General features: G+C 42.0%; 1 protein-coding gene across 4 annotated transcripts in view; it reads right to left on the bottom strand.

Annotated features, from left to right (window-relative positions):
* The window catches only part of FRAS1 (Fraser extracellular matrix complex subunit 1), a 532,387-nt gene that overhangs the window by 3,773 nt on the left and 505,180 nt on the right, over window positions 1-23,434 (bottom strand). For all 4 annotated transcript variants that reach the window (XM_060187916.1, XM_060187915.1, XM_060187917.1 and 1 more), the window contains 5 exons: window positions 23,217-23,376; window positions 20,122-20,238; window positions 9,173-9,339; window positions 5,347-5,552; window positions 2,356-2,502 (listed from right to left, as the gene is read on the bottom strand). In XM_060187916.1, coding sequence (XP_060043899.1) covers window positions 2,356-2,502; window positions 5,347-5,552; window positions 9,173-9,339; window positions 20,122-20,238; window positions 23,217-23,376 — 797 coding nt within the window. The remainder of the gene's footprint in view (window positions 1-2,355; window positions 2,503-5,346; window positions 5,553-9,172; window positions 9,340-20,121; window positions 20,239-23,216; window positions 23,377-23,434) is intronic.

The following is a 23,434-nucleotide window of genomic DNA, read 5'->3' as shown; positions in this document are numbered from 1 at the left end:
GTTCGAGCCCCGGCTCCCCACCTGCAGGGGAGTCGCTTCACAGGTGGTGAAGCAGGTCTGCAGGTGTCTATCTTTCTCTCCCCCTCTCTGTCTTCCCCTCCTCTCTCCATTTCTCTCTGTCCTATCCAACAATGACAACAATAATAACTACAACAATAAAACAACAAGGGCAACAAAAGGGAATAAATAAATAAAATAAATAAATAAATAAAAAAAAATAGCATAGAGACAGAGAAATCAAGAGGGAAAGGGGATAGAGACAGGAGGAAAGAGAGACACCTACAGCATATTTCACCACTCACCAACCTCACCTCCCTGCAGGGGGGGATGTGGGGCTTGAACCTAGGTCATTGTGCATGGTAACAAATGCACTCAACTGTGTGCACCACTGCCCACCCTACCCCTTCCCCCCAAAAAGCACTATTTGTAACAACCAAAATTTGGAAACAATCTAAATGTCCGATGATGGATGAATGGTTAAGGAAGTTGTGGTATGCATACACAATGGAATGTCACTTAGCTACTTAGAAATGATGAAATTTTTTTCTTTTGCTACAACCTCAATGGAACTTGAAGGAATCACATTACATAAAATAAGACAAAAGGAGAAGAATGAATACCAGATGATTTCCCTCATTGGTAGGATTTAAGAAACAAAGAAAGGGAAGATAAAAGTGATTCTTGGATTAGCTATGGTCTGTTGCAGCAGATTCAAAGACTCTATAGGGGCAACGCAGCAAGGATGGGGATCCCCCTGTCCTGTGGTGAAGGAAGAAGACAAGTTGGTGGAAGGTGTGGTGTGCTAACAGCTATCATGGGGAAACAGGTAACTGTACATGCAGGACACAGAGACTATGAGCATCTTGTCCATGCTTATACTAGAATTGTTGGGATACGAACGTAATTAGCATACGGCTGACGTCCGCTTACAAGCTTACTACAAACTTAGGCAAACCCACAAAAGATTGTGGATGCATCAGAACTTATTTAAGCCTTTCCCTGTGCTCCTGGGTACCTGCCCTCCTCCTCCCCACATCCCTGCCATGCCGCCTCTCCCAGGAAAACGAACACATGTAGCTAAGCTCTGGTAAACTAAGCTTAAAAGATTCACGACTCTACAGACATTATAACTAGCCAATATCTCTGCCTCATAGACTATTTTGCTGTACCTAAATAATACCATATCGTACTACTATACCACAATGTAACAAACTCCCCAATTATTTAAACCTGAGCAAAGCCACTCTAAGTTTTTATTTTTTAATTGCTATATGTACTTATGTGACAATATCTGTTTTGGAAATTAACATTTCCCCAATGAAGAGGTCTAAAAAAACAGAGATTCTCTCACGGCTGCTTTAGCTCAGTAATGCTTTAATTTGTTGGCCTTTACTGTTAGCAGTAAAGTAATAGTATTAATGACCCTATTTATTCACAGTGACCTACAGTTATTTATAAGCTAACTTACTATTTACTGACAAACTTTGGCTAAGATCGAATCATTCAACAAATATTTACTAAACGTCTACTATGTACATAATACATAGGCACTCAACAAACACTTCCTCCATCACTGAACATTTCCTGCATCACTCCCTGTGCACTTATTTTATTTCCATGTCATCAGCCTCCATGATTTTTCTTTTTTCTTTCTTTTTTCTTTTTTTGAGAAGAGATGTATTTTATTATTACATCTTTTTAAGGTTATACTATGTCTTATTATCAGCATATTGAGGAAATGCTGGCTTACATGGTTGTTGTCAAGGGGTTCATTCCCACATCTCCTTTTTGAACTAACTTTCAGAGAGTTACATACTTCTGAAATCCAAGGTCAAAGGAAACAAATATTTTGAGACAACAAGAAAGTGCAACCTGTTCTTGTAAGTTCTTCTTCACTATCACTGGGACTCAGTATTTTTGATTGTCAAATGATAGTATTCCTTACCATTCTAAGCTATATTATGTCTATGATTTCATTAAATGCCTTTCATGTACTTGCAGCTGTGCAATTTAGGAACGATTGGAGCATCATATGCACATCTGATGCACACAATGATGCAAATTAAAGAAGGTTATCACTGCTCTGGTCTGCTGGAGATGGGTGCTGAAAATCTGGGGCAAATCAAAACCTCGGTGACAATTTAAAAGGCCTGTCACAAGAATACAATAAAAGAAACTGTTATGGGGTGGGAAGCTGATACAGCATGGAGTGCTCTGGCTCTCTAATAAATACATACATACACACACACGTCTTTTAAAAAAAGAAAACAGCAGCCCAGATATCAATTTGTCCCTCTTCCTGTCAGCTTTAATTGTCCCTATTCCTTGTGCTTCTGTTCCTCTCCCCACACTCACCTTGTAGAGGGCATCTACTTTCAGAGTAAATCCATCCACACCTGGCATGCTACTGACCATGTGGAAATCAGGCAGCTCGGAAGCAAAGTGGGCCTCAAAGGGCACATCATGGAAGTACTTATCCGTGACCTCTGGCTGACTGCGGTCCTATAAATTCAGAAAAAGGAAACCAAGATTTAGAAAGATGGGGCCACCATGCTGGCAGCTGCTGGGAGGAGAATGGTCCCTTCTATTCCTGCTCTGGTTAGGGTTTGGAGAGTGTGCACTGCAGAAGCCTGTTCCAGAAGCCCACTGCTCCTCGGGTGCCCACTGTGCTCTTCCGTGGAGGATGTGTGATGCCCCTTGTGATCTCAGAACACCAAGCGAGGAACAGCCTGGACAAGTCATTCTCATACCGTCTGATTTCAGGACCCTTTAAACAGCTAGAAATCAAGCACCACAAACATCTTTTGTTGATATGATTTAGTCAATATGTGGGGTGACAGTATATTGATTATGCAAAAGACTTTCATGTTGGAGGCTCTGGGGTCCCAGGTCCCCAGCACCACTATAAGCCAGAGCTACACAGTGTTCCGGTAAAAAAAGAAAAAAAATGTATTTGGCAAAATACATATAATATGTGTAATACACGATGTTATATATAATTATATACAAAGTGAAAAAGTCTTAAGATATTTATTAATTTCCTTTTAAAATAACATGCCTGAGCACCCGGCTCCCCACCTGCAGGGGAGTCGTTTCACAGGCGGTGAAGTAGGTCTGCAGGTGTCTATCTCTCTCTCTCCCTCTCTGTCTTCCCCTCCTCTCTCCATTTCTCTCTGTCCTATCCAACAATGACATCAATAACAACAACAATAACAATAACTACAACAATGGCAATAAAAGGGATACATAAATAAGAAAATATTTTAAAATAAAGTAAAATAACATGCCAAAACCCACTATATACTAACTTAGATAATAAAATTTAAAGAAAGAAGTCTATGTTCACTGTCATCTTCCAAAAAGAGGGGTAACACTCATTTCCACTTTTGCAGAGCTCTAGAGAAGAGCCAGACTTTCCTAGCTTCTGTGTCCTATCAGTGGTGGCATGGCTTAAATATATGATGAAAACTGGGACTCGTACAGCTTTGTAGCTGGAGAAGGAAAGAAAATTTAAGCAGACTTTTCAGAGAGTCTTGTTTTAACAGTTAATCAAAACTTGCGGGATGCATTGGATCGACCTTTCCGTGGTGCATCCCGTGAGTACCCATTCATTGGGGAAACTGACGATCCTTCCTAGCCGACTGAATCCACATGGATCCCAGTCACTTTCAAAGCCAGCAACAAGCAGCTCCTGACAGCTTTCAAGCTGTTGGTCCTGCTCTTCGAGTCCTCCAACTTAATGTTGAGGGGCTGTCCTTTGCCAAACGCGTTCTCTTCTTATCAAAACTTGGTAAGTGTTTTTTTTTTTTTTTTTTTTTCTGGCATGCTGAGGCTTTGAGCCTGCATGATTACACCAATTTTGGAAGACTATTTTTCTTTAAGTTTGGGGGGGGGAGAGAAAGGGAGACACTGAGTGAAGAGACATCAAAGTGCTTCATACATGGTGCACCTCTGTGGCACCAGGATTTGAACCCATGTCTTCACATAAAGTAGAGTACGTCTTACTGGATGAGCCAGCTCCCAGCCTGGGTAAGAAACATTTTTATTGTTCATTTACTTATTTATTTTTGCATAGAGACAGAAAAATTGAGAGAGGGAGAGAGAGAGATAGAGAGAGAGAGAGAGAGAGTCCTTCAACACTGCTTCACAGCTCATGAATCTTCCCTCCTGTAGGTAGGAACTTGGGGATTGAACTCAGGTCTCTGCACATCTACTCAATGAGGTGAGCCACCACCAGTAATTTTTTTTTTTTTTGCCTCCAGGGTTATTGCTGGGGCTTGGTGCCTGCACTACAAATCCACTGCTCCTGGAGACCATTTTTTCCCTTTTGTTGCCCTTGTTGTTTATTGTTGTTATTGCTGTTGTTGTTGTTGGATAGGACAGAGAGAAATCGAGAGAGGAAGGGAAGACACAGAAGAGAAAGACAAACACATGCAGACCTGCTTTGTGAAGCGACTCCCCTGTAGGTGGGGAGCCGGAGGCTCGAACCGAGATCCTTACTCTGGTCCTTGCGCTTTGCACCATGTGCGCTTAATCCGCTGTGCTACTGCCTGGCCCCACCAGTATTTTTTTTAAAGATTTAATTGCAATGTGAAATTTGAAATGATACCAATAAACCTCGCTGGCGAAGAACTTCATGGAAAAGTAAGCATCATCATATTGTCATGAAAGAAGTTTTGACTTTAAGGACTCCCATAAAGAGCAGTGGGAGTATTCAGGGGTGTGCTGAAACATATTCTGAGAAACAGTGACCTAGAAGTCTTTTTCCTGGGACATCAATGATAGCTGATCTCATTACTCACCATCATGATCATCATAAAATTTATTAGCATTTAGTGGATCAGAAGCAACAACAATAAAACTATGTCTGGAAACCCATCAAGAATGGCCAGGAAGATGATATAATGGCAAGAGCACAGGATTTTCAAACTTAAGCACCTGAGTTTGATCCCTGGCCAAATATATAGTCTGAATCTCTCTTGCTAGTTAGTGCACAAATATACACCGGACCCGTCAAGCCTGAGCCCCTATCTGCAGGAGCGACGCTTCACATGTGGTAAAGTAGGTCTACAGATATCTACCTTTCTCTCTGTCTTTTTCTATCTCTCTCTCCCCTTTCAGTTTCTCTCTGTCCTATCAAATAAAGAAAAAAAAAAGGAAGGGATAGCTACTGGATGGATTCTTGTGCAGGCACTGAGCCCCAGGGACAACTGGGGCAACAACAAACAACAATGGGGGGAAAAAAAAGAAAAGAAAATCATCCAGAGTGGTTGTGATCTGCCTTAGGTAAAACCCACAGTCAGGAAATCTGCTGACTTAGCAAAGAATCATCACCAATCATCATACCAGTAGCAGGAATCTGTGTTTCAGGTGCTTATTTGGCTGAATGCATCCATACTGAGGCCCCTCATTGTAGATGGTCCCCGTGGGGTCAAAGAAAGGCACATAGCCGTCCTTGCCAGTACAGAGATAGACTTTCTCCAGCTGTAGCTTGTAAGCAGAATTCAGGTTTTGTTCTGGATTCCAAAGGACTCGGCCATAAAGAATTTGACCTGAAAAGATAAGAGAGGCAATAATTAGGTCAGACTTCAAGATGAAAGAGAAAGAAATGCCAAGGTTGGAAAGAATTTAACATGCTGCCTTTGAGGCAAAAGTACTTTTTAATGAAGCACTCTATGACTCCACATGTCCCTGAAATACTCATTTATTCACTCACTGACTCCTTGATTCAACAAACATGAAGTATTAAAGGTATACTGAACACTGCTGTGTGCAAAGGGTACAAAGGTGAGTGAGATGCAGCTGAGAGAACAGAAATAAAAGCAAAGCAACTGCGAATAGCAGCTTGTGTCTGTCAGACATGACAGTCAGCTGGACACTGTACTGAACCCTTTTCATGGGAGACACGTGATCTTGCAGACCAGGAACTCAGGGCACTGAGTGACTCAGTAACTTGCTGAAGGTCACAAAGCTAGTATGTGCAGAGTTTTAGATTCATTGAAGATCCACCACAGCAATGCACTGTTGAAGAAGCCATAGGATATTAAATGGACATATTGCTGAATCCAGAAATCTGCCTGGTGGTGGTATGAAAGGAACTAGAAAAGAAATTATATTTGAAACATGACTAGGCACTTTTTAGAGTAGTTGACGTGGGAAGAAGAAGTCAGAGAGAGAATTGTAGGCAAAAGACAGTACATCTGGGGGGATGGGTGGTAGCTCAGTGGGTTAAGTGCACGTGGTGCAAAGTGTAAGGACCAGCGTAAGGATCCCGGTTCACCTGCAGGGGAGTCACTTCACAGGCAGTGAAGCAGGTCTGCAGGTATCTGTCTTTCTCTCCCCCTCTGTCTTCCTCTCCTCTTTCCATTTCTTTGTCCTACCCAATGATGACATCAGCAACAATAATAAAAAACAAGGGCAACAAAAGGAAAAATAAATAATAGTAATATATATATTTTTAAAAGACAGTTTATATGCAAAATACTGAATTCTGGCAGGACACTGGTCCAGGTGGAGTTACTGCTTCCTCAGTGCTTTCTACAGAGCCAGGCTCTTTGTGTATTCTCTCTGATGCAATGCTCCCAAGAGCCTGAAAGAGAGATTCAATGGCTTCCTCCGTTCTCCTATCTCGGACATGGGTAGTGAGTGGGTGGTTGGGGCGATCTGAGCACAAGTCCATCTGGTTCCAATTGCTCACCCAGATCATCTACCAAGAGGCACAAAGTCCCTGTGAGCAGAGTGGAAGGTGTGTAAAAGCCCTGTAAGGACAGACTCTTGGGAAGGCAGACTAATAGTGCCTAGCATTTTGGACTTAAGCAAGTTAGTAACAGAAAACATCAAAAGGTTTTCGACTGATTTTAAACTAGCCTAACAGCAACACACCTGGGTTTCAGAAACATGGAGAATGGAGTAATGACAAACAGAGTAGAGCTATAGAGGACAGGCAGGGGGCAACAGTATTGCTCTACTGAGAGACAAGTTTCTAAGACTTATGAGAACTATGTTGGTTATCTTTGAGAGTTAGGAGGTGAGGATACAGAACCTTGGGGGTCGGTGTGGTGTGGAACTATACACCATAATCTTATAATCACAAATAAAAAATATAGCTGAGAGTCAAGTGAATTAACTCAAGACATGCCTAGGGGATGGATTCTTTTTTTTTCTTTTTATTTATTTATTTTCCCTTTTGCTATCCTTGTTTTCTAATTGTTGTTGTAGTTATTATTGTTGTAGTTATTGATGTCGTCGTTGTTAGATAGGACAGAGAGAAATGGAGAGAGGAGAGGAAGACAGAGAGGGGGAGAGAAAGATAGACACCTACAGACCTGCTTCACTGACTGTGAAGTGACTCCCCTGCAGATGGGGAGCCGGGGGCTTGAACCAGGATCCTTAAGTTGGCCTTGCACTTTGTGCCATATGCGTTTAAACCGCTGCACTACCATCCGACTCCCTAGGGGATGGATTCTATTCACCTTGATGATAAGAATGTAGGAGGCAAAGGGGAAGTTGAGGATAACCCTTGGGGTCTGACGGGGGGTTCACTTGGAGTGTGGTAACAGACTACAGAAAACACTGATGTGAGCATGTTTAGAGAGAAATAATGCTAGGTGTCTGAAGAACATCCACTTAGAGAGAGTCAGAACTTCTTTATCTTCATGTGGCCACAAGACTCAGGAGTGGTCAGGGACTGGATCAGATTTTATGGAAAGCTTGTGGATCAGCACAAGTACAGGCAGCTCAGAGTGAAGGAACAGGCCATGCCCTGGGGATAATTAGGGGCAGATATGGATGGAGGACAGAAAGAGCCAGGCTTGGGACTGAGGACAAAGGCATGGAAAGAGGACAGAGAGCCAGGATGGGAAAGTGGAAAGAGGTCAGGCAAGATTGAGTAGGGGCTGTTTGGTGGCACATCTGGTATAGTGCACCTGTTACAATGTGCAAGGACCCAGGTTCAAGCCTCTGGTCCTCACCTGAAGGGGAAAAGCTTCACAACTGGTGAAGCATGGCTCCAGGTATCTCTCTAGCTCTCCTTTCTCTTTCATTTATCTCTGTCTCTATCCAAAACTGAATAGACTAAATCAAATTAAAAAATTTAAAAAGACAGAGTAAATGAGGCAAGAGTAAAGAAAACCAAACAGGAAAAAAATGGCCAAAATCCACAAGTTGGTATCATTGACAAGAGAAAGCATTCTGAGTCTGGAGAGAACAAACAGCCTGACACAGACAACTAGAGGCAGAGCTGTGAAGAGAGACCACACAAGGCAGTATGTGTTCACCCTGTCAAAAGGAAGTTCCTCAGAGAAAAGAAAAGGAGAAACAGGGCTGAATTTTGAGGTAGAGTCAGGGACTCTTTTTTGTTGTTGCTCTTAACAAGACTTGGGCACTATTGTTGGGATGAAGGGAAAAGACTCAGTTACGAGAAGACTAAAAATAAGAAAAAAAAAAGGCAGAAAGGAGAATTTAGAGGAAAGGCAGATAACCAGTACTTTTATTCACTTAGCAAACATTTAATGAGTACTTAAGCACTGATGTTCAGGGATAAAATTTGATCACAACTCTGTTCTTAAGGAACTTCTGGTATGGTGATAGAAATAGGCAATAGATAAGTAAAGGGATCTATAAAATAAAATAGATGTGGTATTGCAGAAAATCAACAGTTTACATGAAAAAGAAATATAATGAAGGCCTACATTAGATTGCTTGGTAGGGTCAAGAAAAGCTTCTCTGAGAACAGCACCATTCAAAAAAACTTAAATGAGAAAGAAAAATGGAGATTTTAAAACACAACTGATACACATTGAGGGTACAAAGAAGCAGAGGGACCATCTTAAACAGAGAAATCCTGACGGAAACTACATATATCTTTGTGATTCCAAGGAACTGAGAGATTAAACACTTCATCCAGAGTTAGAGGGTGTGTGCTGATTGGTGGGAAATTCCAGCCTCACCAACTCAGGCCAGAGCTTTCCCATTGCATCACACTGTCACTCACAATGATGCCCCGGGTCTCAAGGGAGAATATAGGTCTGTCCCTTGAACAAACCAACTGTGGAGAAGTAAGTCTCCACTAGGGTGTTGACTGAAAGTTGATATGCAGAGGGAGGCTGGGACAACCTGGGAACTTACCCAAAATAGTTCTCTGACACTACAGGTGAAGGCTGAAATAACTTACCTTTTGAAAAGGCGCCTTTATAGTCCATTTCTGCCAGTGACATGTCAGAGGTGTTGGGATCCATTAGGAACACCTTCTCGTTGTTGCAGAGCTGGAATTCAGTATTGAGTGAATAGACCACGGGCACTGGGCGGTTGGTCTGTTGGAAGGCGATGGGTATCAGGAATCTAGATGGAGGAGGAAGAACAAGACTGACTGAGGCCGGGCCAACTTGGCAAGTGTCATTCCCTCCCCATCCTTCTCAGGATTCTGAACAGTCCTTTATGGTAGGTTCTAAATAATTTCAGAATCAAGAACTGTGTGGAGGAGAAGGATTTTAAAAGTTTGGGTCATTATGAGGTTAATCTGTCCTTCTGAACAGGTACAAGCCACTTCATCTTTAGAATGCTTCAAGGTTCTTTGCTTTTCTGGGCCCACTGATTGTCAAGATCCCCAGAGTTGCAGTTTGATTGCTACAGGGCTCTCTGCTATGCCTTGACTACACCTCTCCTTCTCAAATCACGTGATTCAAGACTGACTTTTTCAACTGGATTAAAACTTAATTAACCTATACCTTACTCTCTCCCCCCTCCCCAGGGAAAATGCATTTTAATAATGGGGAATGGTGGGCATGCTCAGTAGAGCAACATACAATGATCATACAGTGCACAAACAGAAAATGATGGAGAAGTGTCATCAGAAGTATAACATATAGATAGATGGCAGAGGACTCCTCTACACAGGCTCTACTGAGCAACTCTACTTAGCCCAGGGTCTGGGGTGCTTGCCAGTAAGGTTCTGTGTTAGTCCAGCGGGATTAGAATCTAATAATGTAGCCGCTCTGAGGAAGAGGTTTGCATACCCTTCAAGCTACAAGACACAGGTCAGTCAGTTTGTTTTCTTCTTCCTCCCCCACTTCGTGCTCCTCCTCCTTCTTTCTTCCTTCCTTCTCTCTCTCCCTCCCTCCTTCCCTCTTGCTCTCTTTATTTCTCTTCAAGACATCTAGACTGTACTCTTTCCTTGCCCCATCTTGTAACCTCCTTCGGGTTCTTTCTCCATCTTTTGAATCTGCTCTTTCCTTCTCTACCTTGGCCAGGGAAAGGCTCTCCCAGACAGACTGACCTTCTCTAGGCCTCTTGGCCTAGTATTTATTTCATATTCTCTGTGTACTCAGGACTCTGCTTTTTCCCCTACTGAGCAGGAATGTTGCACATGAATGATCTCACTGTCCTTCAGGTTGAGAGGCAGAGAGGGAAAGACAACACAGCACCAGATTCCCCAAATGCCTTCCCGTGTGGTCCTGGAGTTCGCACCCAGATTACGCACATGGAAAGTCAGATGTCTTCCCCAGTGAGCTATCTCTCTGATCCCAGGAGTCACTTTTTTCAACAAAGATTCAGAATGTCATTACATGATCACCATGGCTCAAGTAGCGAAAATTCATTTGCGAACGAAACAGCAGAATATATGTCTCCTTGAGTGGGTGCCTAGGTTGCATTTTAATATGGGTGAGTGTTAAACCTTCTCCACACCAACAGGTAGTTCTTGGGACACAAGCAAGGTATCTCAGAATTTCATTCAATTCTGACATAAGTAGGAAGACGACACAGTTTAAGGGTTCAGTCTCCTAAAACTTGCTTATTTCAGACACAAGTTCCAAGCCCAGACTCTCACTTGTGTTTCTGACCAAGTAGCCATAGGTCAGAAGTTCCCGTGACCCTCCTCACCTATCAGACTTCAGGTATCAGCCACAAGCCTAGTTGGTACCTGTGCTTTTTATCGACTGACTGTAGATCAGAGGCTCCCAGGATCCTCTTCTCTGTGGCAGACTTAGCTGCTGCTAGGATGTTCGGTTCCAACATGTTCCAGGATTAAAAAGATTAACACTTATACCAGCAAGTCTAAGAATAGTCTGGAAAGTAGACACACCAGTATGTTTGCTGAGTGTGACCACAAACAGACTTCTCTTTTGATATTTATTAATAAAAGTCTGCATTATATCAGAGCATGGAACAAGGGACATCAAAAGTATTTCTTCAGGGTTACACAAATTAGAATGGTTAGTGCTCAATCACTAGAGCACACTCATGTAGCCGTCTGGCTGTGCAATAGGTATACATCATGCCAATATCATGCATTCCATGGTCTGTGAGGGGCATCAGTGTTGACATATTAGGCAGCTCTAAGTCTTTTTTGCCTTGGAGGGAAGGTGTGAACTATTGATCCAACTGCTTATAAACTGATGTTATTCACCAGATGCTCATCAGAGAACAGGAACTATAGCCAGAGGGGAATATGATTGACTGTAGGTGGTCAGCATTCTTTTTTTATATACATAGCTTCTCAGTAACTAAGAAAACAGAGTAGCAGAAAGTGTATCAGTAAGTAAAAGGCATGATTCAGGGGTCTCCAATGCTCCTCAGTTTGATCAATTTGCTAGAGTGATTCACAGAACTCAGGAAACCTGTTTCTTTTCTAGATCACCCATTTATTAAAAAAGAACACTAAGGATACAAATAAACAGATAAAGGGTCAGAGACTGTGGATGAGGTTTTAAACAGAGAAGCCCCTGATTCCATGAAGCTTGGGGCCAGCACAGTGACACATGGAGTGGAGGTTTTCTGGATCCCTAACCTGTAAGCTCTCTAATCCCCCATCCTCTATTTACTTATTATATGTAATTATTATTATTATTATTTATTATTATTATTATTACCTCCAGGGTTATCGCTGGGGCTTGGTGCTGGCACTATGAATCCACTGCTCTGGAAACTATTCCTCGCCCCCCCCCCCTCCGTTTTATTGGATAGGACAGAGAGAAATTGAGAGAGGAGGGGAAGACAGAGAAGGGGAGAGAAAGACACCTGCAGATCTGCTTCACCGATTGTGAAGCGACCCCCCCTGCAGGTGGGGAGACAGGGGCTCAAACTGGATTCTTGGATGAGTCCTTGTGCTATACCGTACGTGCGCTTAACCTGGTGCACTGTCGCCCAGCCCCCTGTACTTACTTTAAAAATTTTTTATAATAAAGAAGTTTATTGGAAGGAAAATATTTGTTTTTGTTTTAGTATTAACTTTTTGATGGGTTTAAACCCCTAGAGCATTTTTAATATATAGTATTCTTAAAATTTACTAAGTTTCTAATTTAAAGAACACTATATTTGTTCTATTAGTAACAATGACTTTGGTTCTCTAAATTTCTTTCTAATGAGCTCTCAGAATAGTTCAGGGATTGAAAAAAATTTTTTTTTGTCAAAGTCAGATATTAAATGTGTTAGGCTTTTCTTCACTTAACGGTTTTTGTTGCAATGTCTGCCTCATATGTGCACTTATTTTTATGGAGGTTCCATTACACAGGCAATGATGGATCAAGTCACTGGCCATTAGGGATAAACTTAATCTGCAAGAAAGCTTCATTACACCCTGAAGTTAGGGATGGGGTGAGGCAGAAACTTCCAACACTGTAATCTTATGGTCGATTTCCATTCTTTTTTTTCTATTTTCTTCTTTTTTATTTTTATTTATAAAAAGGAAACATTGACAAAAACCATAGGGTAAGAGAGGTACAACTCCACACAATTCCCACAACCAGAATTCCCTATCCCAACCACTCCCCTGAGAGCTTTTCTTTATGTCTCTGGGAGTATGGATGCAGGGTCATTATGGGGTGTAGAAGGTGGAAGGTCTGGCTTCTGTAATTTCTGATTCCCATTCTTAGATGCTTCCAAGAGTCAGCTCATTTAGTTACCTCTCCACATAAGAAGAGACCTTTTTTTTTTTTTATTATTTAAGAAAGGATAAATTAACAAAACCATAGGGTAGGAGAGGTATAACTCCACACAATTCCCACCACCCAATCTCCATATCCCACCCCCTCCCCTGATAGCTTTCCCATTCTCTATCCCACTTGACTATTCCTTACTTTTAATTGAAAGTGTTTCAGGGGAGATTTTCAAGGGTTGGGGAATAGACAGAATGTGAGGCACAGAAAAAACATCTGTACAAGTCAGCAATGATCCTGCTTCACCTGTTTTGATGTAACCATTAGACATATCAAGAATTCATTTGGTTTCTCTCTGTGTGTGTCTCTCTCTTTGCATCTCTCTCAAAAAAATAAAAATAAAAAAAGAGTTCATTTATCTGACTGAGGAAAATAGATTTTTCTTTCTGACACTGGTACTACGAGAGCCCACAAAGTACTTAGCATACAAAACACTCTACAAATATTTATTGGTGAAATATAGTGAATAATGGACTTGAGGTGATGATGATTATTATTTGTAGTGCATAATATATGAAAAACCTCTCACAAATAGGCATAGGATGGACCATAATTCTTTTATATCAAGTCTTCTGGATTCTGAGTCAATCCTGATGGTGTGTGTGTGTGTGTGTGTGTGTGTGTGTTCCAGTGTACCCAAACTGAGTTATCTAGATGATCAAATGCAAGGATGGGCTTAGGAGAAAGTCACCCTGGGGGTGGTGAGGAGTCCACAGATAATGGCTTTTTTGATGCAAGGTAAACACATCCAACTCAGAGGCTTTGGTATTCTTAGTATTATTCTCTCCCTCTGCAGCCTTCCCACCCACACAACACTGGGCCTAAAGATAGTTGGTGTCTTACTGTTGTTCTCTTTATGCCTTCAATCTGTTCCACTTTCCTCTTAAAAACTATCCAGACACTACTACAATTCCATCCTGACTTCCCTGGACAGACAACCTCACCAATGTGTCCTGAAGTCTCACCTCTCCAGAGCCCAATCCCATAAAGGAAAGATACCCCATACAGGTTGAAGGTATGGATTGATCTGCTAACATCCTTGTCCAGGAGAGAAGCAATTATAGAAGCCAGACCTTCCACCTTCTGTACCCCATAAAGAATTTTGGTTTATATTCCCAGAGGGATAAAGAATAGAGAAGTTTCCAATAAAGGGGATGGGACATGAAACTCTGATGGTGGGAACTGTATGGAATTATACCTGTTATCTTACAATCTTGTTAATAAATCACTAATAAAAATTAAGAAAAAACACAGGGGGCTGGGTGGAGGCACTCCCAGTAAAGCACACATGCTAACAAGCACAAGGACAGGGTGTTGCTTCACAAGTGAAGAAGCAGGTCTTCAGGTATGTCTCTTCCTCTCCTCTCCTCTCCTCTCCTCTCCTCTCCTCTCCTCTCCTCTCCTCTCCTCTCCTCTCCTCTCCTCTCCTCTCCTCTCCTCTCCTCTCTTCTTTTTTTATTTTCCTCCTGGGTTATCACTGGGGCTCCATGCCTGCACTATGAATCCACTGCTCCTGAAGGCTACTTTTCCCATTTTGTTGCCCTTGCTGTTGCTGTTATTGTTGCCACTGCTATTGTTGTTGGATAGGATAGAGAGAAATGGGGAGAGGAGAGGCAGACAGAGAGGGAGAGAGAAAGATAGACACCTGCAGACCTGCTTGACCGCTTGTGAGCGACCTCCCTGTAGGTGGGGAGCTGGGGGCTCGAACCAGGATCCTTACACTGAACCGGGATCCTTACACCGGTCCTTGGGCTTTGTACCATATGTGCTTAACCCAGGCCCCCTTTTCTTCCCTCCCTCCTTTCTTTCTTTCTTTCTTTCTTTCTTTCTTTCTTTCTTTCTTTCTTTCTTTCCTTCCTTCCTTCCTTCCTACCTTCTATCTCTTTTTTCCTTCCTTCCTTCCTTCCTTCCTACCTTCTATCTTTTTTTTCCTTCCTTCCTTTCCCTCCCCTCTCAACTTCTCTTTTTCCTATCTAATAATAATAAAAAACAAATTAGAAAGGAAAAAAAATGGCCACCAGGAGCAGTGAATTTGTAGTGCTGGCACCAAGTCCCAAACCATAACCCTGGTGGCAATAATAATCATAAAAACAAACAAACAAACAAACACAAATTATCCAGCAACCACCCTGGAGAAACTGTTCCTTTATAGAAGAGCCTTAAGAGATTCACATAGTATTCTTTGTAGTTGAGAGAATCTGAAATTATAAGCCAAAGCGAATAGACAAATAAGCTGTGGCACATTCTTTCAATGACCACCCTAAAGAAGTGAGAAATAAATCAGCTACGTACATCAACACAAACATTGATTCACTCATGAATCAGTGAGTGATTCAGGAGAGGAAGAGAAGCTGCAGAGAGATTTCGTGCAGTGTGCAAGTTAAGTCAGAAATGTGGAAAGTCATGCAGAATGAAATATGCAAGGAGAGATGAAACCAAGACAAAGGATGACCAGCAGCAGCCTCAGTGGTGACCTCAGCGTGGAGGCGGGCTCAGTGGGGAGTGCTGCTGAGGGTGCTGAGGCACAGACCAGTTCCACTCTCTCTTTTGTCTTTGACTCCCAGTTTCATTAATTAGAAAGAAATGGAGATTAGCAGCTCCAAATCATGTGAGGAACCACTGAAGTGAAAATGAATTGTTAAAAGCTTCGTGTAGAGGAGTCGATGATAGCGCAGCAGGTTAAGCGCAGGTGGTGCAAGGCGCAAGGACCGGTGTAAGGATCCTGGTTCAAACCCTCGGCTCTCCACCTGCAAGGGGGTTACTTCACAAGTGGTGAAGCAGGTCTGCAGGTGTCTATCTTTCTCTCCCCCTCTCTGTCTTCCCCTCCTTTCTCCATTTCTATTTGTCCTATCCAACAACGATAACATCAATAACTACAACAATAAAAAGACAACAAGGGCAACAAAAGGGAATAAATAAATAAATACATAAAAATAAAAATAAAGCTTCATGTAGACCCTCCCACCTCCATAATATGCACCTGGCATATGGCCATTAATATTACTGCTAGTTATTATTATTCATTTTCTCATCAGTACCACAGGCCAAGGGATGCTTAAGTCATGGCAGTTACAGTTCAAATGAAGTAATATTCTCTTTCTTGAGGTTTTATATACTTTCTTTCTATTTATGGTATTCTGAATATCTAAAATATTTCATCATTTAAATTTTAATAGCAGAATAAAACTTCCCCAACATATCTCATCAGATTATTTGTCCTCTGGTGCTGTGGTCAGCTGCCACCCTCCTGGAGACCTCTCCCCGACCTGGCTGACTGCAGTGCTCCCAGCATTGCTCCTACTATTGATCTTGGTAACTTCAGCATCCACATGATGGACCATTTAATACTCTAGTCGCTCCTCTCTGACCATGTTTATCACAACGGAGAAGAACCAGAACATCCATACCTACAATGGGGATGTACACACATAGTGGGTTGCTGGAAAAGTCATGATGCATTTTTTGCATAGAAAAATATATCATGGGGGGGGCAGGTGCTGGTGTACCTGGTTGAGCACACATGGTATAATATTCAAGGACTTGAGTTTGAGCCCCTGGTCCCCACCTGCAGGGGGAAAGCTTTTTGAGTGGTAAAGCAGGGCTGCAGGTGTCTCTCTGTCTCTCTCTCTCTCCCCCCCTTCCCTCTCAATTTCTGGCTGTCTCTATCCAATAAATAAATAATTTTTAAAAGGAAGTATATATCATGGGGCTGGGGAAGTAATATAATGATTATGCAGAAAACTTTCTTTTTTAAATCTTTATTATATGGAAACAAAGGGATGGGGGGAGGGGGAGATAGAAAGAAAGAGAGAGAGGAGAGAGAGAGAGAGACCTGCAGTCCTGCTTCACTGTTTGTAAAGCTGGACCCTGGTCAGTGCTCTGGTCCCCCTCCCCCCATCTCTCTCTCTCCCCCCCATATATATGTACATATATATGTATATATATATCCTATTCCTAGCTATTTACCTAGGACCCAGATATTCTATTCCTGAGAAGATACTTGGGATGATTTCGATGCTCTTGAATTTATTGATGCTGTCTTTGTGGCCTAACATGTGGTCTATCCTTGAGTATGTGTTATGTGGATTTGAAAAGAAGGTGTATTCTAGTTTTTTGGGGTGAAGGACTCTGAAAATGTCCAAGAGGTCTAGTCTGTCAATCTCTTCATTCAATTCTCTTGTATCTTTGTTGATTCTCTGCTTTGTTGATCTAAGTGTGAGAGTGGGGTATTGAAGTCTCCCACTATTATTGTATTACTATTTATGTATTTTTGAAATTCTTTCAGTAGGTGCTTGATGTATTTAGATGGTCCCTCATTGGGTGCATAGATGTTAATAATTGTTAAGTCTTCTCAGCTGATTGATCCTCTAATAATTATGTAATGTCCTTGCCTATCTTTTATTACTTTATTTAATTTAAAATCTATTGTGTCTGAGATGAGAATGGCTGTTCCTGCCCTTTTTTTGTGGTCTGTTAGCCTGTATGATAGTTTTCCATCCTTTCACTTTAAGTCTGTGTTTATCTTGTTGTGACAGATGGGATTCTTGCAAGTAGCATATGGTTGGGTTATGTTTTCTGATCCATCCCCCCACTCTGTGCCTTTTGATGGGTGAGTTTAAGCCATTGACATTTATTGATATTATGGATTTAATGTATTGTAGTGCCATTATTCAAAAAAATTTTTTTTGTTTGCTCTGATATATTGCAAGATTATTCTATTCCTAGGTATTTACACAAGAAAGTAGAAAGCATATGCTCACATAAAGGTTTACATATAAGCTCACTGGAGCTTGACCTGCTACAGCCCAAACCTGGAAATCACACAAAGTACCAGTAAGTGATGAACTGATACCAAACTGCAGTGTCCCTTTATCACAGACTGTAACTCACCAGTAACAGAACAGACTACTGCCACTCACAAACACACAGATGGGTCAAAATAACCAAGCTGAGCAAAATACACCAGATACTGTGAACTGCACAAGGTCACTTATACCCATTCTGAGAAAATGCAAGGCAATCTATGGCTATGGAAAACGAATCAGCAGATACTTGGGGACAGAGGTGGCTGGGGGGATTACACAGCTGCACAAGAAAATAGCTCTTTTGACTATTTTAATTGTGGTGTGTATCTTGAGTGTAAGGATGTATTGGCATTTACCAAAGGGTCTACTCCACTTAAACATTTTATTCCTGTGCTTCGGGAGGTGGTGCAGTAGATACAGCACTGGACTCTTGAGCATAAGGTCCCAAATTCAGGCACATGTATGAGGACACATATCTGGATGCTTTGGTTTTCTTTCTTTCTCTCTTTCTTTCTTTCTTTCTTTCTTTCTTTCTTTCTTTCTTCCTTCCTTCCTTCCTTCCTTCCTTCCTTTCTTCCTATTTCTCTTATAAGTAAACAAAACCTTTTAAAAACGTATTCCTTTTATTTATTTTTTGAAAGAAAGCAAGAGCACAGAGCACAGCTCTACCATTTTACAAAGTGCTCAGGATCAAGCCCAGGTCTCACACATGTGAAGAATGTTCTCAATGGCTGAGCCTCTTTCTTGGCTGCTCAACGTGTATACTGTAAACACACATAATTTCATTTACATCAATAATATAATAGCAAAAGGAACTCAGCTGGAGCTGGGACACTCTCTGATCTGCTGCTGTCTCTAATCCCCAACAGTCTCCTTCACTGACTTTTCTCCTTTCAAATCTCAAGACGCCTCATTTTTAGCTACTGCTTGGCTTTTCACACCACAGAGGAAACAGACTCAGACAGATGTCTACTTTCTCATCCTTTTTTCCAAGTACTGATTTTCTCTTCCCCTCTTAGAAATAAAGACAAAAAGGGAGGGGGGAGAGAAAGGAGAGAGTAGGAAAGAGACCAAAGGCCAAAGCTTCCTTCAATGCAGTGGGGGTTGGGCTTGAACCTGGGTCATATGCATGGCAAGGCAACACACTGTCCAAGTGAGCTATTTCATGAGCTCTTCCAAATGTATATTGACTTCACCTATAATATAGACTCTGCCTGCCTTTCTCAATCCTTCAAGCTAAGGGGGAACCCCCATTCCCCTCTCTTCTTGGGGACTTGGTGGTCACATTATCAAAATTCTTCTAATTGACAAATAGGGGTTATTCTCACCAGTGTATAAACATTCTGAAATATTCTGTACCCTGAAACACAGTATCTGTTTACAGCCATTGTCCCTTTCCTCTGATTCTTTTGTGAGAAACCCCCCTAAGTACAGTTTCTTCTTGTTTCTTCTTCTCACATCTCTCTCTCTCCGGAGCCCACTCCAGTGCCATTTTACCCCCTTGCCCAAGTCCATGAGTCTTGCCTTTGCCAAACCACTAATGACCTCCAGGTTGCCAATTTTCAGTCATTTAATTTGTAAGTCACATTCCAATTTATCTTGTTTTAGTGACATCAGCAAATTCTATCTTCAATATCTTAGAAATGGTTTCAATTCATGTGGCTCAGTTCCTAGGAAGGAGGCAGCAGACTATATAAGCTGCTGCTTGAGAACCAAGGTTATTTTTAATCCTCTGCTCTAATCACCATGAAAAGACTCAAGTCAATGCTGGTTGAATGAATGGACACTGAGATAGCAAAGTTCAGGCCCGAGGCAGGTATGGGCTGATGGACAGTTGTGCTCTGTAAAGTCACAAGGAACACCAACTTAGCAAATGCTGAGCCTGTTTTTCTAGAGGAAACACTGGGTAGAGGTCCTGCAGTTCTCATGAAATGTTCAGCATATAACCTTGCTTAACGCACACATCCATCTAGAGACACCTTCTCTGATATATGCTGCTGATTCATTAGCATAGAATTAACCAGCACTGGAAGTCCTGCTGAATGAGTTTCTCTGCCATACTAGGAGACACTCTTGTCTTCTTGTGCTTAAGTACACTGGACAGCACTACACTGTGCCTGGCAGTAATTTTAAACAGCAAAATCGTCAATGAAAAGTACATTTATAGACCTATGGTACAAAATAAACCTCGAAAAGGACACTTATGTGGAATTTGAAAGCAGGAACAAGATGGTGAACTGCTGTTTTGTCTGACTTCAGCTGGAAAAGTATGTCGGTTACTAAGTACATCGGGGAACGAAAGTAAAAGGAATTTGACTCTGAATTACATACACTTTTTACTGAGTTGACAAATTTCCAAATGCTGAGAGTCTGAGTCTTCCTACCTTTCTGGGGCATGTGCAGTGCAGGCCAAAGGTTTCTCTCCTGGATCCACCCATGGCTGTGTGGGCTGCACCGTACAAGGGATCAGGTAGATGGTGTATTCTCCAGAGTAGTCCTTCCTGGGAGGAAGCAGAGCAAAGGGAATAATTCACATGTTAGCTAGTAACCCAGAAGCATGCTGCTGTTCTTAAATAGTTTTCAGAGGATATTTGTGACAGGCATCCAAGAATTTTATGAGGCTGCAAACAAATTTTCACAAATTCATCACTGATTACTTCACCTTCAGAGTATTAGTCACAGGTGTTAAACTTTCTTTCACTCAAGTCCTTTTCATGAAAAAGGCACTCTGTTTATAAAAAACAAAAATGCTCTGGTAAAGACAAGCCAGTGCTGGATGCTTCCTTTAGATTCCAATAAAACCCAATAACTTATTTTGCAGAATTTCTTTCTTTCCCTTTATTGCCTGCAAAATGAATCCATTGCTCCCAGTAACCATTCTCTCTCTCTCTCTCCCTCTCTCATAGAGACAGAGAGAAATTGAGAGGGGAGAGGGAGACAAAGAGAAATAGCTGAAGTACTGCTTCACTGCGCAGAAAGCTTGCCCCCTGCAGGTGGGGACTGGGGGCTTAAACTGGGGTCCTTGTGCATAATAACAGGTGCACTCTGCCAGGTGTGCCACCACCCAGGTCCTTGACAATTTCTCTTTTAGTGTTTCTTATTGACTGACACCCTGTTTAACCCCTTATCAGCTGTAAAAGTTGTTATTAAGTTTTACTGTGTCAACAACTGCCTAAGGAGAAGAGGTTTTAAATGCCTTATGGTAAATGACACCACTCTGAAGACACTCCTACCCCCTTCTTATTAGCACTGAGTACAAAGACTCCTCTCCCAAACTCCTTGGTTCTTTGGAAACATCAACCCTCCCCAGACACTAATCACTGGGGATACCCCGTCTGGCACTTCATGACACGGAGAGCCAGAAGCCTTTGTGTCCTCGCCTCCTCTGTTTCCCACACTTGTCAATGAGAAGCAGCTCTGGCCCTATATGTTGCCTGGAAGGCAGCCAGACAGCCCAGAAGCTTCAAGAAGATTCTTCAAGAGTTTTGGGTGACTGCCATCTATTGAGTGGATGGAACAAGGCTGTGAGTCTTAATTATAACCATTGCAAGTGATCTATGACAGTTCTGCTATCTGCTGTGTTTGTTCTGTGACCATTCCTTTTCTCTTTTTGACCAAGAGCCACTCTTAATCTGCACTACTCCAGCCTTTAGGTTCATGATTAGTCAACAATTTGTTTGGCTTTGTATGTTAACTCTCTTTTCAGCCACCAGGTTCCAGATGCTAGCATGATGCTGACCAGACTTCCCTGGACAGACAACCCACCAATGTGTCCTGGAGCTCCAATTCCTTAGAACCGTGCCCAATTAGAGAAAGATAGAGGCAGGCTGGGTGTATGGATCTGCCTGTCAATGCCCATGTTCAGTGGGGAAGCAATTACAGAAGCCAGACCTTCTACCTTCTGCATCCCACAATGACTCTGGGTCTGTACTCCCAGAGGGTTAAAGAATAGGAAAGCTATCAGGGGAGGGTATGGGATACGGAGTTCTGGTGGTGGGAATTGTGTGGAGTTGTACCCCTCTTATCCTGTGGTTTTGTCAGTTTCCTTTTTATTAAAAACAAAACAAAACAGGGACTTGGAGCAGCTGTCTCCTTTTGGCTGCTGCTTCTTCTGGTCAGAAGCATCTCGGTGGAGGTGCTCCAGGTATCTGCCAGCCATGGCTACTTCTCCTGGGAACTAAACACGTGTGACTCTGCTAGCCGGTAAACTCTTAAAACTCCCCTACAGCCATGAGCAACTTATACCTCAACGTATAATTGTTTGTCTTATGGAATTAAACTTTTGTTAACTATACTCAGACTTTATGGACCTAGCATATTCTTAACCCCTGATGAGAATTGCTTATTTTGCCTTTTACCCGTTTCACCCTAATAAAACCTTCTATTGTTTAAACCTGTTCTCAGCTCCCCACTGAATCCTTAAGCACTGAAATCCTAAGCCCCTTTTAAGTCTTTAGTTACAACACGGCCTCTAAGCCACCCTTTTTAAAATTAAATTACGACAGGTACGGGAAAGAAAGAAACCATAAGAAGCAACATCTGAACCTAATAAATAGAGATCTTTGAATATGATATGGGTTGCGGCAATTGGAATGGCATTTCTTTACCATAGTAAGTCTTTTTTTTTAAATTTTTTGCTTTTTCCTCCCTTTTGTTGCCCTTGTTGTTTCATTGTTGTGGTAGTTATTATTGTTGTTGTTGTTATTGATGTCTTCATTGTTGGACATCATAGGACAGAGAGAAATGGAGAGATGAGGGGAAGACAGGATGGGGATCGAAAGATAGATACCTGCATATCTGCTTCGTTACTTGTAAAGCGACTCCCTTGCAGATGGGGAGCCAGGGGCTCAAACTGGGATCCTTACACTGGTCCTTGTTCTTCGCACCATGTGCGCTTAACCCGCTGCACTACCGCCAAACTCCCTGTTTTTGTTTTTAATGTGGTGCTGGAGACTGAACTCAGGGTCTCATGCATGTACACAAGCAGTGAACCAACCATTCCCTGGCCCAACTCTTTTTTCTACTTTCTTTAAAAAAAAAAAAAGAGAGAGAGAGAGAGAATGATAGACAGCAAAGTTCCCCTCTGGCATCTTGAAGTTTTGTGTGTTACTCCTGGGTCATGCCTAGGATAGAAGCCATAGGCATCTGGATCTCCCCAGCTCGATACTAAGGCTTTATCTGGACACATTCCTGTTTGTTTCCCTTGCAGGAACAGGTACCACATGACTACATTCTAGCCAATGAGATACAGTAGAAATGGTATGTACCTTTTCTGGTCTTAACCTTGGAATAAGAATGACCACTTCCTGATTGCTCTGAAGTACATTTCTTCCTTGGTTTGACAGAAATCCCCCCATCTATTCTCCATTTAAAACAGAAATCCACCTCTAAAGGAAAAGCCTTTTTATAAATAAAAATTAAACCCCCAGTAGAAAGAGAAAGTATTTTAGATCTGCCCTTGAACTCCATCTGTATTCACCTGTTATATGAGCTTGTGGCTCTCCAGAGTTGATATGGAGAATCAAAAGTCTGAGCACTCCACAGGAGCTGCAGGTCAAATTCAATGCCTCCTAGGTGGTCCGGTGTTAATATGAAAGACTTCATATCAGGAAGTGTGTGGTGCTCCATCACAAACTGCCCTGCTCCACAGAGAAACACACACACATATTTGTAAGGTTTTTTTTTTTAATTTAATCT

Source organism: Erinaceus europaeus, chromosome 3 (genome assembly GCF_950295315.1).
Source record: "Erinaceus europaeus chromosome 3, mEriEur2.1, whole genome shotgun sequence".
NCBI lineage: Eukaryota > Metazoa > Chordata > Mammalia > Eulipotyphla > Erinaceidae > Erinaceus > Erinaceus europaeus.
This window is presented reverse-complemented; position numbering and strand designations above follow the sequence as displayed.